This window comes from Artibeus jamaicensis, unplaced genomic scaffold (assembly GCF_021234435.1).
Source record: "Artibeus jamaicensis isolate MK-2021 breed Jamaican fruit bat unplaced genomic scaffold, CSHL_Jam_final contig_467, whole genome shotgun sequence".
NCBI classification, from domain to species: Eukaryota; Metazoa; Chordata; class Mammalia; order Chiroptera; family Phyllostomidae; genus Artibeus; species Artibeus jamaicensis.
In genome coordinates, this window is record NW_026521845.1 from 371792 (window position 1) to 390776 (window position 18985).

At 57.7% G+C, this 18985-nt stretch overlaps 1 protein-coding gene across 2 annotated transcripts in view; it reads left to right on the forward strand.

Annotated features, from left to right (window-relative positions):
• Positions 1-18127, forward strand: part of PCNX2 (pecanex 2) — a 197055-nt gene extending 178928 nt beyond the window's left edge. The window contains exons 27-34 of one of the 2 annotated variants that reach the window (XM_053667311.1): positions 2-235; positions 1360-1472; positions 9429-9573; positions 10199-10429; positions 11019-11293; positions 11868-12061; positions 15497-15945; positions 17254-18127. In XM_053667311.1, coding sequence (XP_053523286.1) covers positions 2-235; positions 1360-1472; positions 9429-9573; positions 10199-10429; positions 11019-11293; positions 11868-12061; positions 15497-15945; positions 17254-17424 — 1812 coding nt within the window. In that variant the 3' untranslated portion in view covers positions 17425-18127. Of the gene's footprint in view, position 1; positions 236-1359; positions 1473-9428; positions 9574-10198; positions 10430-11018; positions 11294-11867; positions 12062-15496; positions 15946-17231 lie in introns of both variants that reach the window. The other variant, XM_053667312.1, reaches the window with a different exon arrangement.
• The last annotated feature ends 858 nt before the right edge of the window (positions 18128-18985 follow it).

Here is an 18985-nt window from a genome sequence, read left to right on the forward strand (position 1 = left end):
GAGTATAATCTACTACATGGTGACGTCCCCCAAGCTCCTCTCCTGGATCAAAAATGAGTCGCTGCTGAAGTCCCTGCAGCCTTTTGCCAAGTGGCATTATATCGAGCGTGACCCTGCGACGTTCAACATGAACACTGATGACGACTACGTGCCATGTCTCCAGGGCGTCACGCGTGCCAGCTACTGCAACGTCTACCTCGAGTGGATCCAGTACTGCGCGCAGAAAAGACCGGAGGTAGGGGCGGGGCCGCGGGCTGGGGCCGTTGGGGGACTGCAGGTTGGAAAAACAAGGTAACCTGTGCAGCTCATCCCTTTCCTATGCTCGCTGGTAGACCGTAAGAAAATGAAAGGGAGAGAGAACATTGCTATTTGGGTAAACGTGTATTTAACAATCGACAGCACTCATGAGGGAGCCTTGAGGTTTTCTTTCCCTGTATTCTGTGCTGGGGTCAGCGCAGGTGTAAGCCCCTATCCCAGCTTTAAAGCTCCAAAAACTCGTTTGCTTGAAGCCGAGTTTTGAGAGCTCTGCACAGACCCGGGGGGTCGACCACACAAACCAAATCGCGAACGTGAAATTCCGTGAGCGATCCGACGGCCCACAGGATCCTGCGCTGTTTCTGGTGCCTCCTTGCTGCTGTGCTGAGGCTGCTTCCAGAGACGAGCGCAGCCTCCTGGGCAGGAAACAGTGCCTCTGGGGACAGCGACAGCCGACACAAAGAAGCGCGGGAGGGTGGGCGAGGAGGAGCGGACAGGGGAGAGAGGCCAGTGGAGGGAGGCCGCTGGCTTTCCCTCTCAGGGCCGAGGCAGTAGATCAGGTTGACTCGACCTCGTCAGCGGCCGTAAGTCTGCCGCACCCTGTCCAGGGCAAATCAGACGCCGACTCAGCCCAGTCCTTGACCTTCCCGGGAGTGGTTACAGGCAGGTGGTGGGAAGAGCAGGTGGCGCCACCTGCACCCCAGACACGGCAAGGAGAACACGTGCTGATACTGTCCCCGCGTGTGGTCAAGTTGGGAGGTGGACAGCGTGACCAGGTGGGTCCCGGACAGTGTGAAGGTGGGCAGTCTGCTGACTATAATTTCTGACCATCTTCTTGACCTTTAGTGCCATGTGCAAAATCCAGGCGATTAGGTCAGTACGCTACGTGGTAGCCCTGCGGTAGCTTCCTCACTTAAATTTCCTTGGTGTGTCCAGCCACAAGAGAAACTGTACTTCAGGAAGCAGAGAGTTCCAGACCCCCGGCCAGTCCACCGAGGACTGGATGCGCTGGCCCGAACTGCCTCCTGGGACTCTCCAGTCGAGATTCTGTGTGGTGCTGTGGGCACCTGTGTGGCCCTCTGATTAACATCTCTGCTCTTCCAGCCTCCAAAGGCCCTGGACAGTGACGAGGACTCCGCCCTGGTGACCCTGTCCTTTGCCCTCTGCATCCTCGGGAGGAGAGCACTGGGGACCGCAGCGCACAGCACAGCACTCAGGTACCCGGGGGGGTGGCTGGGACAGGCGTCGGTGTTTGCTATGTTTGACCGATTTGTTTTCAACCATTTTCTTCTACCTGAGGACTGCTTACACTTCTTGCAGATAGTCCCTCCCATGGTAAATCCCGCGGGCCTGTGGCAGGGCCTTTTTGGCCGCCGTGACCCCTGTGCGTGGTTGGGAGGGAAATGGCACTAATGTGGAACAGCCAAAAACCGGGGATTCTGGGGCATTGTGTGTGATGAGGGGCCTTGCAGATTTTCTGGGAAGACTAAGTGAAACCATGCCTACAAATGCCTAGTGAAATTCTTGCTCCATAAATGTTACTTTCCCCCCGTTTTCCTCATCACTGCTCTAGCCTACCCCACTCTGCGCATCTCTGGGGGGCTGTGACTCACAGGGGGCCCTTCTGCTGGCTCAGACTCTCTTCCACCTGGACCTTCTCCCTCTGTATGGAAACAGCCAGTTTCTCCTTTGAAAGAACAAAAACAAACCGAAGCTCTCTCCCGACCCTTCCACCCTCCCTGTCCTTCTGGCACTCGGTCTTACCTCTGGTTCACAGAGTTCTTGCCCTTTTGTTCACAGAGGACGCAGCTCCGAGCCCCGAGCTGCGGTGCCTCTGGCTCTTACGGATTCCATCAGTCCCCTTCTCACCCCCCAAACGGTGGCTGTTTCACACACGTGTGCTTTGTACCTACCACTGGGGACCAGACGTTCTGACCTCTGCTGTCAGAACAGAAGCTCCTTGAGCCCTGACCGAGGGGCCTGGTAGGCTGGAGCATTATCCGGCACACGAAGGTTGCGGGTTCCACCCCGAATTGGGTGCGTAGGGGAAGCAACCAACCAGTGTTTCTCCGTCACATTGATATTTCTCTCTTCCCCCGCCCCTCTCTTTACCCACCCCTTCCTTTCTCTCTAAAATCAATAACATTTTTGGGTGAGGATTAAAAAAAAATTTTAAAGCCCTGGCTGCTGTGGCTCAGCTGATTGGGTGTCATCCTGCACAATGGAAGGTCTCTGGTTCAGTTTCCCATCAGGGCACATGCCTGGGTTGTGGGTTCGGTGCCCAGTCGAGGGGCGCATCCGAGAGGCGATTGATTGATGTCTCTCTCTCACAACAATGCTTCTCTCCCTCTCTCTCTTCCTCCTTCCCCTCTCTCTAAAAATAAATACATAAAATCTTTAAAAGAAGAAGAAGAAGCTCCTTGATTAGTTTTAAAATCTGAAAGGCTTCTAAACCTCCTGAGGCCCAGACCCTCACCCAGTCCAGACCAATTTTACTAGCGTGTCCGTGGGGGGTGGGGGGGCACGCACCGGGATTTACACAGAATGTCCATGGGGGGCCACGCACTGGGATTTACACAGAATGTCCATGGGGGGACCACGCACCGGGATTTACACGCTCTCCAGGTGACTCAGTGCATGGTCGGGGCCAAGAGTCTTGCAGAACGAGGGGGCTGAAAACAAAGGGTTCCCTTTAGCCTCCCTCCCTGGTTGCTCCCGTACGTGGGCTTTCTTCAGCACTTCAGTGTTGCGGCCTTGCTCTCCTTTTCACATTTGACGTGAGTGAGTTTGTTATTAGGTGGGGTTCAAAGCCTCTCAGGGGCAAAACCTACCTGCGTATTTATCTCACAACCCCACAGCCACCAGCGGTCAGGTGAACAAGTCCAGGGAGACTGTGGACCATTTCTGAAGGCCCATCCTGCTGGGGGTGACCCTGAGTCAGGGCTGGTGGCCTTTTGGGAAGGCTTCTGTAGCTGTGGATAAGGTTGCAGTGATGTAGTTGACACTTCTCGTCATTTCTGGAGGCAGGAGCCTTGAGTCACTGAGAGGGAAAGTGAGGACCAAATTTGTGACATTAGCTACTTTTCCCACTCCACATCCCGGAATTTTATGATTTTCTTCATAGGTGAGAAGTGCTAACTCTTAAGTAATGAGTGAATACCTGTCGTAGGAACTACTCTGCGAGGAGCCGATGGCTCCCGCCCCTCTCTGCCCTCCTGCCTGGCTCAGCCTCAGGCTAGACCCAGGTGAGCTTTCCTGTGGCCACCTGGGACTAAACATGATGACCGCTGAACGTCCAGCAGGAGGCCCGCTGGTGGGCATTGAGAACCAGGAAGGCGTGGCTCCTTGTTACCCTGCAGGTGGACGGCACTGTCTGAGAAGGGCTTCGGGGGGGTTGCAGTAAAAAAAAATCACAAAATGAGTGTTTGAATACACATAGCATCTGGGCAGGAGAGCTTTATTTTCATCAATTTGAGGTTTTTATACATTTCAGATTTTCTGTACCACTTGCAAATAAACACTTCGCAGGATTCACTCTTTCAGCCCCTACCTAAGATATTTTTCAAAGGCGCTGCAGTCTCAGGCCAGGTGTTTCTTGCTTGGTCGGCTGTATTTATTTTTTCCCTGATTAAGCACCACGCTCGCCAGCTGCTTTTTAAAACCTTGTTCTGATGGGATTTCCTTTGTTTCAAACAGTTTCTAATCCTCCTCGACAGCTCTGCACGTTCCAAACACCGCAAGGAGATAAATCTGGGAGTAATACTCTCGGTGTTCCGGGGTGGGGGGGGGGGGGCAGGGCGTGGATTCCCCGGGCTGGGTCACTTTCCCGAGAGGCCCTGCACCGCGGTAAATCCCGCGGCAGATTTTCATTTCAGTCATTGACTTGCAAAAGATAACTGATTTTACATGCTGCCCCAGGCCGTGCTTAGGAGAAGTCCGTGAAGTCCTGGCTTTTTTGGATATGTCGTAGGGGACCAGGGCAGGGAGCACACAGTGTAAGGGGGAGCCTGGAGCCCGCGGGGGACTGGGGTGCCCCTCCGCTTCAACCCAACAGCTGTGCTCTGCATTTCACATGCTAGGGTTCAGTAAATGGGTTCGCTTGGGGGAAAAAAAATAGTTCCGGAGCTCAGGAAACATTTTTAACATAACTTTAACAGGCAGAGTTAAAGAGCTCTCCAAAGAAACGGCCCTGGTTTGGAGTCTGTCCAACAGCGCTGGGCCGTTCCCTCACTAATGCAGGACATTTCGTCTTTCTGGTTTTTCTAGTCTCCTGGGTGAAGACCGACATGTCCACCTCCTTTCCATTTGTACTTCCGTCACTAGCAGTGCGGGTGAGGCTCTTTTCCTGTGTTTATCAGTCACTTGCATTGTTTTCTGTGAGTTGCCTGCCCACTGACCTGCTTGGCCCGCTATTGCGAGGCACTTACTGATTTTCAGGAGCTATTCTCATTTTAAGATGTTGATATGCACCAAAATGCATTTCTGGTATTTATTTATGAAGGCTTTTGAAAATTGTTACTTTACAGTTTCTTGATTTCGTGTCTTTCTGAAAACCATTGTTGTGGCCCCAGGGTATAAAAATCCCAGCTTCTCTCTTTCTCTGCTACTTCAGCAGCTTCATTTCTCTCCGTCTGGGATTGGATTCTACTCCACTCCTTAGCCAACTGGCTGCCTTGTTGGTGGCAGGGAGTCTGGTAGGGGACAAGAGACAGACACCTGGGTCAGATGCGGAGGACTTGACTGCTCACAGCACAGCAACAGCACACTCGTGGGGCTTCTCCAGCCCCCAAGCCTGGGGTGCGGGGGCACAGAGCATGGAACTTCCAGTAAATGAGCTTTATAGCCGACAGTGGTGTCCCTTCATGCCCCAAGGATGCTCCCTGCAGACAGTCTCAGGAACGGCCGGGCTTTGCATCCTTGGCCACCCACAGGACCTGGTCCAGGCTGGAGGTGTGGGAGGGGACCCTGGCTCCCAGCACACCCGCACGGAGTATGTCTTCATGCAAGGAGGGAGCTAGGGACCCAGTGTTTCCCCAAAGGACAGCCGATTGTCCAACATCATCGGCTAAATCACTCATTGTTAGTTAGTTACTTAAAACCACCACTAAAAGTACCGCTTTGGCCATGTGTTACATTCCAATAGGTAACCGCCTGCTTTGGGTTTGCCCTTCTGTTAAAGTGTGACTGGTTTCTCTGCTCTTCAAACAAAACTAGACCTTTTGGTTTGCTAGAGTCGTCCACTGTCTTGGTGTATGTTAGGCCAGGCTGTTCACCTTGGCCTTTTTCCTGCCTTTTGTGGTTCTGTCGGGCGCTATTCCTGCCGTTTTCTCCACAGGTAAAATTTAGGATCATAGTCTATAAAAGCCCGTGTTGGGATTTTGGTTGAGACTGTACTGAAATTACTGGTTAATTTGAGAAAATTGAACATCATTTAATAATATGGGGTCTCTTTGTAACCATTCTGCTTTTTAAAATAAATATCTTTTGTGATTTTGAATAGATCTTCCTTCCTGTCGCCTTTTCCATATTTTTATATCGATCTCCTTCTGGGCACCTCTGCTGATCTTTATCACAAATGTGAACGTTTCAATGAACTCTCTTTAATTTTTCCGGTGGCAAGATCTATTTGCAAGTAATGACAGTTTTGGCTGAGCTGCGGGGCCCAGGTGCACAGGGTGGCGGATTCCACGCAGCGTGGGGGGTGCGGTGGAGGGGGATGAAGCCGGTCTGACATGCTGCTGTCCCCGAGGGGAGGGCTCCCTGGGCCCAGAGCTGGTGGGGGCAACAAGCGCAGACGCGGGAAGTATCCGCGTTACTAATCGATCGGCAAGCTCGGGAAGCCCAGCCTGCGGAGCACACTTAATTGTTCACACATGTTCCGCCAACTCCCATTCATGGCATCGCACGGCAACGAAGGTCCTTCCTGGCCGACCTGTAAACACAGGGTGTGCGGACCTGCTTGGAAATTAACTAAAATGAACAAACAGGTCATTGTTCTGGGGGCCTGTTGCTTGTCCTACAAAAACTATCCCAGCGTTAAAGTTGTTTCCCTCTGAATCCTTACATCAGTTAAATCTAGGTCTGTTGTCCATCCTGAAAATCCGTATCCTTAAAATCAGCGATTCTTTTTCCCCCCGAAAGAGTAGTTTCTCAGCAGTGCACTGTTAGCATTTGGGGTTGCATGGTTCTTTGCTGGGGGGCTGCCCTGTGCATTGTGGCAGCACCCACCCCTGCCTGGCTTCTCCCCACTAGATGCCAGTAGCAACCCCCTGCAAGCTGTGACATCCAAAACTGTCTCCGGATATTGGCAAATGTCCCCTAGGGTGCACATCTCCCACCAGCTGAGAGCCAGAGAGGGGGTGCAGGTGGTAACTGGGGTGAGCTGCTCTGTGATTTTGAACAAGGGTCGGGCATAGTGGGGCGTACACCACCTCCAGTGGGAAGAGAGCTGAGGATTCCTCTGTGAATAAGAAAGCTAAGACGCAGGGGGTGGAAAACAGCCTTTGCTTCAACTGGCCACTCTCAAATCGCCGTGGCCGTGCCAGGTGTGATGGAGGAGCTGAAATGGGCACAAGCCGGGGCAGCTGAGCTGGGGCATCACTGGTGGTGGCTCTGCAGGCACAGCCAGGGCCTCAAGCCAGAAAATGGCTCCTTCCACGAAGGCTGTGAACTCTGTGCTTAGGTACTGCTGGCCAGCCTCTCACCTGTACTGTTGCCCGCGGCTCTGTCACCCTGTGACAGGGAGCTGGGTCGGGAGCCAGAAAGAACACCCAAGGGAGTCAGTCCAGCCAGAGGGTCACTGAGCCCCTGCCCGATGGTTGCTGTGTCGGCTGGGGGTGCAGCATCACTGTGAAGCAGAGTCTGGGAGGTTCTGTCCAGCACACACAAGCACACATATGCATGCACACGCATGCATGTGTTATGTCTACACACATGTGCAGATGCACACTCCGCTGAAACGGCACAACCATCAGCCCTGCAGACGAGGGCGGGGTGCTGGCCAGGAGGCAGCGCTGTGGGTCCCTCTGCCGGGTTTGGGTGGAGGGTGGCGCCGTGGAGTGGTTCAGTGTCACATACCAGCTTCTGCCAGGTAAGAAGAAACCGCTCCCCATCCTCGTGAAAGGAGTAGTATTTTTAGAGCTATTCGTATGTATTAAATTTTCAGCGTGTTTGTGGTGCATGAAGACCCAAGCTTTTCATTCCTGTGTGTGGATTTGCTTCTCTGATACGCAGTTACATACCTCTCAGTGCTCTTCAGGGCCCTGCCCCGCCCTGCCCCCTGCACGACCCCATGCAGGTGGGCACAGGTATTCCTGCACTGCTGATTGCCTGGCTCACAAACTCCATGACCGGACAGGATGAGAGGGCCCACTCAGGTAGGGGAGGGGCACTTCAACGGAGCTGCCTTAAGTGCCACAGTGTGTCTGTCATTTTCTCTGTGACAGATCAGAAACAACCTGTAGAGCAGCTACTGTGGGGCCCTGGGTGGGAGGCCGGTGCTTTCGCAGGCCCCCACGGGACTGACTGGCTGCTACCCCTTCGCCAGGCCGTGTGCATCTGCCCTGCCCTGCACTGGCCTCTGAGCCCACAGCGGGCTGGGCCGGGAGCTCCTGCTCTTCCTGGCGTCTGCAGAGGTCACTGGGTGTCTGGGTGTGCCCTTTACCACCATCTTCATCCCTACACGTGTTTCCTCTTACACGTGTGTGCAAGCAACGTGGCATCTCAGATTCTTTCCAGAAAAAGCCCCGTTCCTGCTTTACAATCGAGACCCCCCTCCCCACGGTAATTGGGTCCCATCTGATGACAAGAGCGGTTTCAGATGCTCAGGTGGCAGCTCAGAGCGCCCAGGGCCTCGCCTGCTGCCACTGGGCTCTGCCCCCTGTAACCGCACCCTCAGTCACTGCCTCGCAGGCTGTCCCTCAAGCTCAGAGCCTGGGAGGCCACCCTGCGGTGAGGGAGAGACCTCTGGAAGGCTGCCTCCCTCAGCTCCTTCCGGGACGTTCCAGGCTCCTGCGGGCCACAGCGCCTGAGCCCCACCTGACCAGACCACGCTCTGCTCTGACCTGAAGCCTCAGGTCTTTCCCAAGAGAGTTCCAGCCACCAGGCAGCAACAGGCATGTTTCTCAGTGGGATGCTGAGCTCGCTGTCGGTAGGACTGTTTCCGGGACCACGGGCTGGCCCGATGCACAGATTGGAAGGAGAAGCCTTGCTCAGAGAGCCAGCCCATCGAATCCTCATGAGCGGCCATCCTCGGAGACACCCCCACGCCCAACACGCCTTCCTGCTTCTCTGTCCCACTTCTGCCCGGCCTGGCCCGTGCCCCACAACCACCTCCCAGGGAAGCTAGAGGAAGGGAGGTGGGGGTGGCTGCCATCTCATCCATTAACGCAAACACGTAAAGGAAGAACCGCAGCCTGCTCTCCGCACAGCACGGGGAACGTCACCCTCCGCAGCCAGGTGCCCGTGGCACCCAGAGTGCCCGTGGCACGGACCACGGAGATTCCCCCGAGGGACACCCACGCTCTGCACCCTGGCAGTGCTTGGTGACGAAAACCAGGGGACGCGAAGCCTGGACCAGCCTGCAGAGTCCTTCATCCTTCTATCACGCGGCTCCCACTAGTCACTAGGGAACGGTGGACGGGTAACTGGGACTGGTTCTCGGAGGGTCCAGCAGACCCATCTGAGATTCCGTGTGGGCTCGCTTCCTCTCTGCTCAGGGTGGAATCCACTTTCTGTGACAAGTCACATAGCCCAGAAGTGACATCCAGAAACACAGAGAGGAGAAATAAAACTGCCCGGGCGAGTCTGCAGTTCACCTGCCACCTCCTGACGGGGCAGAGCTGGCGGGGTCACCGCACTCGGGCTGCCCGTCCTGGTCGGCCGGTCCTGCCCGGGACCCGTGCTGCCACATCGGGACGTCCAGTGTGTCAGTGGCTCTTCAAATGACCGATGACGGCCATTCCACTAGTTGTCACGAGGGTTCCGTGTGGGCTCCGGTGAGGTGTTGGGCACAGTGGGGTGAGTCTGGGGCCAGCTTCCTTTTCCTGCCGGACCAGCCTGAAGATGCCATTTGAGACACGGCAGGTGGGAGCCCGGGCCCTGGGGCAGGGTGGCAGGGCTCTGAACTCTGTCCGCTGCCCGTGAGTGAGCGGCCCTGGGCCTCTGTCTCGCAGCCTGGGCTCCTTCCTGCACGGCCTGCATGCCCTCTTCAAAGGCGACTTCCGAGTCACGGCCCGAGATGAGTGGGTGTTCGCGGACATGGACCTGCTGCACAGAGTCCTCGCTCCGGCCATCAGGATGTCCCTGAAGCTTCACCAGGTACACGTCCGCTTTACACATACCTGCATGAGCCCTGGCTGGGGTGGCTCAGTGCAGTGAGCACTAGCCGGCGAACCAAAGGGTCACCAGTTCAACTCCCAGCCAGAACAGGTGCCTGGGTTGTGGGCCAGGTCCCCAGTGGGGGTGTGGGAGAGGCAACCACACACTGATGTTTCTCTCCCTCTTTCTCCCTTCTTTCCCCTCTCTCTAAAAATAAATAAATAAATAAAATCTTTAAAGAGTATCAGCCTGAAACATTAGGAAAGAAAAGCAGCTTTGAAAACCACGGTCCCCATGTGGCATGACATGTGTCAGTGGCTTTGTTACCTGGGTGACCGAGCAGAGGTCGCCCAGAGAGTCCTCATGTGGCCAGCGGCCGTCTGCCCCACGAGGGGGGCGGGGACTCAGCCAGAGAAGGTGACGACATACCAGAAGTGCCCACGCTGCACTGAGAAGTCCTGAGAACCTGAGCCGCGGAGCTCTGTCCTGGGCACGGCCCAGCAGTGGGAGGAGGGGAGACGCAGGTGTCCTCCACCAGCTCGGGGTCCAGAGAAAGAGCGGGGAGGGTGGGACGGGACGCGGACTCACCCCGGCCTCCGCTCTCCGGGCTCCCGTCCTTCCCCAGGACCAGTTCACTTGCCCCGATGAATATGAAGACCCCGGGGTCCTCTACGAGGCCATCCAGTCCTTTGAGAAGAAGGTGGTCATCTGCCACGAGGGCGACCCGGCCTGGAGGGGCGCCGTGCTGGCCAACAAGGAGGAGCTGCTGACCCTGCGGCGCGTGGCGGACGAGGGCGCCGACGAGTACAAGGTCCTCATGCTGCACAGGAGCTTCCTCAGCTTCAAGGTGATCAAGGTGCGTGGCCACGCCTCCCGCTGTGGGGGTGGGTGTGACAGGAAGCGGAGCGGTGGGGGGCACCCAAGCTAGTGTCTATGTGAGTGGCTGCATCAGCTTTTCAGAGACACCGTGTCAGAGGGGCGCTGGGTTGTGCTCCCAGGCCAGGGCCATGGGAGAGAAACACCGATCAGTTGACTCTGGTGCACGCCCTGACTGGGGATCGAACCCCAAACCTGGGCATCGAACCCCAAACCTGGGCATGCGCCCTGACCGGGGATTGAAGCCTTGCCCCTTTGGTGTACTGGACGATGCTCCCACCAGCCAAGACACCCTGCCAGGGCCAGCGATTCTTCTTTTTGTGTAGCTTCAGACCACAGAGCTGAAACCGAAGCTCCCTCCTGTTTGCTCCACGTTTCCCCATGAAAACACCCCCGCACCCCGGTATAGGCCGCCGCTCTGCCCACGGGCAGAGGGAGCCGCAGGCCCCAGTGTCGCAGCAGCCGCAGGAGTCCAGACCAGGGCCCTGCTGTGCGCGGCCGGTTGAAGCCGGCAGACGCAGCGCCCATCCGCTTTTCTCCCGTCCTCCCCCGCCTCCCCCCACCTGTAGGTCAACAAAGAGTGTGTCCGAGGCCTCTGGGCGGGGCAGCAGCAGGAGCTCATATTCCTCCGCAACCGCAACCCGGAGCGCGGCAGCATCCAGAACAACAAGCAGGTCCTGCGGAACCTCATCAACTCCTCGTGCGACCAGCCCCTGGGCTACCCCATGTACGTCTCGCCCCTCACCACGTCCTACCTAGGGACCCACAGGCAGCTCAGGCACATCTGGTGTGGACCTGTCTCTTTGGAGGGCATCCGGGCGTGGTTCCGAACCAAGTGGCTCAGGTGGGTCACCATACCACGGCCTGCGCCTGGGTGCGGGGAGGGGTGGCGGTGGTGTGGGGAACGGCCGGGCCATGGCTGCTTTCTCACGTGATTCCAGCTGCTCTCCCAGGGGTCATCGAAAAGATCGCTTGTTCCAGGAGCAGGATCACGGTTCTCCTCCCCGGACCGCAGGCTGATAACCTGGCTTGGTTCTCGCAGATCTGCCAAGCCTCTGGGTCTTTAGGACCCGGATGTTCCACACCCATCACGGGGAGCCGGGGGAGGGGGGGAAGCTCCCTCTCAACCTTCGGTCTCCTTCCCTGGATGCAGCCCTGCCCCTGGTTAGCGGGGATGGATCCTCTCAGGCCTCCAGGCTGACGCGTGTCTGGAAGGTTAGACTGGAGCTTACTCATCCTGGTGCAGGGTTCTCACTTGTCAGACACTGGGATTTGGGGACCGGAGACCCCTCTCTCCACCTGGACCGCAGGTGGGCAGCTCACCTGCAGTGTGCTCCACCCTGGGTTACACACGGGTGGGCGGCGCTAGAAGTGTGGACATGTCCTGGTGAGAATCCCGGCGCGTTTCTCCGTCACAGAATGCGGAAGGACTGTCACGCCGGCCAGCGCAGTGGTGGTGGTGGTGGCAACATTGAGGACGCGGACGGAGGGGGCGCACCGTCCGCAGGTGGAGGCAGCGCCCCAAGAGGGGACAGCCAGGAGAGCAGCACAGAGCAGCCCAGAAGAGAGGGGGCCCACCACTGGTCACCCCGGGAAGGGACGCGGGGCACAGGTGAGTGTGCTGGGGCCCCTCACTGCTGACATATGGTCCCAGCAACGCAGTCAGTGTTGGGATGAAGGGGGGCCCCAAATGCACTGAATCTGTAGGTTTTGCTGGGAAAAAGAACGGCCAGCCTTCATTCTTTCTCCATCTGTCTGTGACCTCAGCCAGCGTCTGTCTTTCCATCTGGCTGCCCAGCAGCCACTCCTTTCTTGCCTCACTCACTCAGTGCCCACTGTCCCCACTGCTCTCCACGTCTGCGGTAGCACAAACAGCCTCCTGCTTCTCTCTAGTTCTCACCTTCCTCCACCCACATCTCAGAGGAAGAGGAAATGGGGAGACAGCTCTGTCCAAGCTGGGGCTGCGTTTGAAGTTCAGGATCACATGGAAACTAAGGCCTGCTGAGGTCGGCTTGACGGGATGGATGAGGTTCCAAAACCCTGCTCCCCCGGGGGAGGGGAGTTGGACTAGGCTAGATGAGGCCACCCCGAGGGCTCCCGAGGACTTGCCAGGTGGGTGCAGGAGAGATAGGTGCTGTGCTCTGGTTCCTGCCAGCACATTGCACTTGGCCTTGGCCTTGACCTTGAAAGCCCACTCGCCCCAGGGCTCCCTACCATCCAGCAGCCTTGGTTAGGTGCCTCGTCCCGCAGGCCCCACCTGCCAGCCCTGCACCAGCGAGCCAGCAAGGAGCAGTCCCGGCCTCCTGGACATGCCCAGGGCCAGACTGGGGGTTTAACTGAGACGGTAAGGGTTTGTCTGAACCTGGGCGACATGGTAGAGAGGTGGGTGATGGATGATTGAAAGGGACAGGACAGAAGAGCAGATGGGAAGATGGTGGAAAGATAGATGGAGGCAGAACAGAAAAATGATCAGACCGACAGGAGGGAAGGGGAAAGGAAAACAAGAGAGGCAGATAGAGAGAGAGGCAGCCGGGCACAGTGGTGGTTTTAGCTGCTTAGAGGGGAAAAGGCCCCCTGCCCTGGGCCCGGTGCCATCTGCCTGACCCTGAGCAGTGTCCCTCCAGAGGCCACTGCCCGTGCCTGGCTTTCAGGCCAGGGTAGGGAGCGGGGTCTCATTGTTAACAGTTGTGGTTGCATGAGAAACGAAGTTCAAAAACCACACAAGTGACCTTCTAGATGAAAAACTGCAGGGCTGGTTCTGAATGGGGAAATGCCTGGGTGCTGGGTGCTGCCCCTTCTGTCCCGGTGGCCTGTCCAGAACGGAGCAGGGCTGGAGTCGGGCCGGCCCAGCAGGGGGGCGGCTCTCAGGATGCTGGAGGGACACGGGAGCAGCCTCAGCTTAGTGAGGGCCTCCTCTCTTTCTGAGCAGTAAGTCAACAAACAGAAGTTTTTCCTCCGAGTCTGGCGGGGAACACCCCCCCCACTCAGGGCCGAGGCGTCTGGTGCAGCACTGCGGTGAACAGTGTACATCCCCCCGGGGTGGGTTCACCCAGCTGGGGCACCGGTGACCTGCTCTCTGCGAGGAGCCCGTGGCTGATGGGAGTCCCGGGGGACCGAGGGGTCTGCACGCAGCCTCTCAGGTGGCGACGGAAGCCGGGGAGCAGAACCACGGAGGGTCCGTCTTGGCGTGGCAGCTGGGTTCTGGAGAGGTTTTCCCTGGAAACCCTGGCCATTCGGTCATGAAGAACTGCAAAGTTAAACTATAAAACACGGATCCTGTGTAGCACGGGTGCATTTAACATGGTTTGCTCACTTATTCATTTGGCAAAATTAATTTTTTAAAAATCCAGCAACAAGAAGCAGGAAAATCTGAAGCAGAGACTGAGGGGCGGTGGCCTCTCCCGGCACAGAACAGAGACTTGCCCTGTGTCACACAGACGGGCCTTTGTCCCTTTCTTTCTGGAATTCGCTGGCAGGCCCCCCACCAAGCCCGAGGGTCCTCCCCCAGCGTCGGAACCGCCGACTCGTACATGACTGCTGGGCGTTTGGGGGCAGCAGTCGGCGTTACGGTATAAATCGCAAGCAGATGTTTGGCCTTGCCCAACTCTGAATAAACTAACAAACCCCGTCTCTGTTCCCAGTTCCCATTCGTCAGGGTCACATTTCTCCCTCTTTCTTTCCTCCACAACAGTGACTGACACAGCTCTTCAGCAGGGACCATTCAGATGGGCACAGCCCTGGGTGAGGTCCCCACACCCCAGGCAGGGTGACGCCAGGCCTACGGAGCTGAACAGCACCCTGCAGGAGGCACCGTATTTTCGCAGCCAAGCGGGAAAGGGCCCAGGGGGTGGGGGAGCACCGGCCTCTGGAAACGGTGCCCGTGTCACAGTGGCCTTAGGGCACCAAGGTCAATGCCAGGCCAGGGCCCTTCCGCCAGTAAGCCAACGTGGGCAGGAGCAGGGTGGGGATGCCCTGGCATCTCCAGGTTAACATTTGTTCCCTCAGGGTCTCTTTCTGAAAGGTCTGCCTCCCTCGGGGGGGGGCTCATCTCTGGACACAGGTGGTATTTTAGAATCACCAGGCACAGTTAGCAACTTGGGCGTTTGGGGAGAGGTGGCTTGTAAGAAAGTGACTGCGTGGTCCTCATGGGCTCCCACCTTCACCCCCTCATCCTGATGGATTGGGGGCCTATCCTGGCAGCTTCAGGAGGCCCCAGTCAGGCAGTCGGCAGAACTGCGGCGTCACGAGCTGCCGCCTTCCCACGATGCCTTAGTTACACCCTGGTGGTCAGTGCAGCCATTCAGCCTTCGCGGGAACCCGCTCCTCCCCTCTGCCCAGGCTGGAGCGCTGCTCGGCAGGGTCCCGCGTGAACACACGCTTCAGGGGGTCCGTCCAGAGGCACAGACGGGCCAGACCCGCAGTGATGCTCATCACCTTCATCCAAATGGCCTTGTCTGGACCAGTGTCACGAGGGCTGGGGCCACCAAGGAGCCCGAGGGGAGGCACAGCAGCACAGGGAGCAGGAAGCCAGGCCTGCCAGTGACACCAGCCCCACGGGCCCTGGGAGGGCCTCCTCTTAAAGACCTGGCTCTCGGGAAACCTTTTCTAGGAAACAGGTGGAGCATGTGGCCCAACTCTTTACTTCCCTTTCCTTTAAGGCAAGAAAAGTGATCAAATGGTGTTTCCCCTTGCCTCCACTTAGGGGAAGAGGATAGGAACCCAGGTTCTGTTGCAAAAACAAAACAGACTAGGTCAACAGGGCGAGTCGCATGCCTGCCATTGTCCTGCTGTGTCTGGGGTCTGGGGCCTGTGCTGCTTAAATGTCAAAGCCAGGAAAGTCCTGGGCAGCCGTCGCCCTGGCTGTCCCCCCCTGGTTGTGGCCCTGCAGCTCTCCAGGCCTTTGTGGGGACCTTGGCGGGGCTTCCAGCTCTCAGGCCCGGTCTTGAAGGCGGTGGCCCCCCGTGGTACCTCAGGCCCGGCGGAACGGGCTGCCACCTCGCCTCGCGTACTCTGACCCCAGTGTCCACCTGTTCCATTTCTTCCAAAGGCAGGAGGAAGGCCAGGAGCCAGTCCGTCCAGTCGCACGGGGCGCTGAGCCAAAGGCCACCTGCCTTGAGCTCTTCTGGCCCGATCGTAGAAAGCCACCAGGCCTTCCTGCAGACATCCACATCAGCCCACGGGCTGGCGCCCAGGCTCTCGGGCAGCCGGCTCTCCTTGCGCACCTCGGCCGCATCTCTGCACTCTCAGCCCCCACCTGTCACCACCACGGGCCACCTGAGCGTCCGCGAGCGGGCCGAGGCGCTGATCAGGTCCAGCCTGGGCTCGTCCACCAGCTCCACCCTCAGCTTCCTGTTCGGCAAGAGGAGCTTCTCCAGCGCCCTGGTCATCTCGGGCCTGTCCGCCGCGGAGGGGAGCAACACAAGCGACACCCAGTCCTCCAGCAGCGTCAACATCGTGATGGGCCCCTCGGCCAGGGCTGCCGGCCAGGCCGCACGGGTAGGTCCTGGCCTGACGACCCCAGCACCCTCTCCATAGTGACAGACGACAGGGAGTGAGCCAGGACATGGTCTGGCCACGTAGGTAGTGACGCACGGGCAGGTATTTGCTGTAAGAGCTCAGTGGAGTTGTCCCCGAGCCCCTAGCCCAGCATGCAGGGGTATTCTCACTGGGGGCACACGCTTCTTCATTGTCTCTTCATGACACTCTGCCAGAGGGACAGGCCAGCGCACCCATCAACACTGGAGTCTGTCACCACCGGTTCCTGTCCACAGATGTAGTTTCAGAGCACCCGAAACGGCCGCCCGTTTATGCACACTCGAATGTGGAAAAGGAGAGTTGTGAGGGCTTCACCCCAGTGAACTGTTACTCGCCGGACTTGCAGGCTGGCGGATGAGTGCTGCTCACCCAGCTGTTCTCTCCTGTCTGGGGGCTGGTGGGGGTGGGGCGGACACCCAGGGGATGCCAAGGCAGACTCAGGTGTCAGACTGCAGATGTCTGGTTCCGGTGCAGTTACCAGAGCCCGATGAGCCGACTCTGCCCTTCCTTTCCTTCCCGGGGGGCAGGCCCTCCAGGCAGATGCCCCCCACCCTGGGGGCAGTGGCAGCACCCTCCACTACCCAGGGCCCAGGGTGCACAAGGCTGGGCCTCCTCTCAGGGTGGGGCTGGTGGGCTTCCTGGCGACCCAGGGTCACACTGGCCATGAGCAAGGAGCCTGGTTACTTCAGGACTGTAGCCAAATTAGATCATTAAACATATAAACCAACTTCCCTTTTTCTCATTTCCTCAAAAAGCGCAGAATATCGCCCCTTTCTCCCATCCCTATTCTGTGTAAGACACAGGCTGTGGGTGCAGTTCTGGGATCCCGGCACATCCCCTTCCGTCTGCAGTGAGGAGGACTGGGTCCCTGGCACTGCACCCAGAACAGAGAGGCCTCTGGGTTGGCATTTGGGGTCTCACCTGCAGGACATAGATTTGTGATGGGGGCTGAGCATCTGTGAAGGGACATTGACCAAAACCGGAAAAATCCAGGCAGAGAAATGACCTTTTACCCAAGGTCATCTTTCCGGCATGTCCAGAATACCTGAGAAAAGTCCCCACACCCTAGTCCTTCTTCCAAGGCCACCCTTGGGCTCTCTGTGACGTGGCCCGACTTGGGAACCCGAGCTCTTCTCCCAGTAAAGGCCGGTGGCCAGTAGGAGAGGACGTGCAGCAGTCGGGGGCGGGGGGGGGGAGGCAGAAGGGGCCCCACCTGTTTGCTGAGTGATTGCCTCTCTTTCCTGAAGCACCTCTCTCTCTTTCTGGAAGCACTTCTCTGAGCCGAGCGAACCCACCGAAGCCGAACAGGGGCAGCTTCGCGGCCACCGCCTGGCTGCGGCTGTGGCTGAGGGCCTCGGCGTGGTCTGCAGGCGAGCCAGCCAGGAGGACGTGGGCCTGGACGACACGGCTTCCCAGCAGAGCGCCTCGGACGAGCAGTAGGGCTGGGAGGCGCTCCTCGGTCGGGGAACTGGGCCCCCACCGCTGCCCCTTCCTTTCCTCCTTCCTGTTCCCCCCAGACCCAAAAGAGCAAATACTGTCATCCACTCGGGGCCCTCCTGTGGACATCCGAGGGCTGCTGTAGAAAACTGAATAACTTTATCTCAGGTTCTTGAAAAACGTCTCACGTGATGGGAAAAAACACACCTGCATGCAGGCCTCCTCGCCCGCCGCCCCAGAGCAGGGAACAGGGCGGCAAGAGACACTTCCGAGCATTTGACCCCCACAAAAACCGTGTAACGTCTGCAACAGCTGGACAGAGCACACAGGTCACTCTGCACCCCGGTGGAAGTGAGACAACTGCATGTTAAAGGACTGGCCTCTGACACATCCCTGTCACCATGAAAAAGCCCTGAGCAGCCACACGGATGGTGCCACCCGTGGCCCAGTGCGCCAAGGCTACGTCCACGCATCCAGCCAACCTTGCCGCTTCGTAGTACTCATGCCGGTGTCAGGTGAGTTTAAACCGGTGACCGTGCACGCAATCACGCCTGCAGCACCCCGTGACAGAGCCCTGCAACACCCAGCCCAGGCAGGGCCCTGTGGCGTCTTGGAAGGACACGGTGCCCCACCCGTCGGAGCAGCTTCCCCCACACAGGGCACACCCTCACTCCCAGGCCCAGCCGTTCCCCTGGGCCACGGGGCACCTGCACCCTCCTTTGTTTTGGGAATTAAAAGGTTTATAGTTACTGCTGTGTCCAGTTCTTTGAGTTCTGCTGAAACTACCATCAAATCCAGAAAATGAGTCTTTCCTGTGAGATGACATTTGGGCAAATTCTGAGACTTTTCCCATCTTAATTTTTCAGTGGGTGGAGCTGCAAGCTGCCCCCCCCTTGCTGACAGGAGGTAGGGAAGGGGCTCCAGGGCACAGTTCCTGCAGAACATCACTGCTGACCCAGTGAGCCGTCCCTTTTGAAGAGACAGTAGTTAGAAACAATTTGGGAACATTCGCACAGATTTCTTCTAGGCCTCTAGGATTTGGAAGTCTGGGGACAGGGGAGGGTAATATGAACAGAGAACTGCTTACCCTTTGGAAGTAGATGGCAGTGCTCTTGTATTTTTCTGTTTGTTTTGTTTTGTAGAAAAGAATTAGCAACTAACAACAGTAGTTGGGCTCCACAGCCAGAGACACGGTGCGTTGCTCTCGGTCAGAGTCCCCAGAAACACAAACTCCCTTACTTCCGATTCACGTGCAGGTGTCCGCCCAGTGGGAGTGACCCCGCCTCGAGCAGTCCCGAGGCGGCTAACCCACGCTCAGCTGCAGCTCCTGACGTGGCCTTGGGCCACTCCCCACGGAGCCCTAGGACCAAAGGGCAGCCCCGAGCTGTGTGTGGCCTCCCTCGGCGTGGCCTCCCACTTAGATGACAGACCACTCCTCAGGCATCCAGAGGCGAGAAGTAGCAAGTGAAACCTGAAAGAGTGGGGCAGCCAGCCAGCAGAGATGTGACCAAGACAGTGCAGACAAGAAGGGGGTGGTGCCCGTATCCCCACCTGCTGAGCTCAC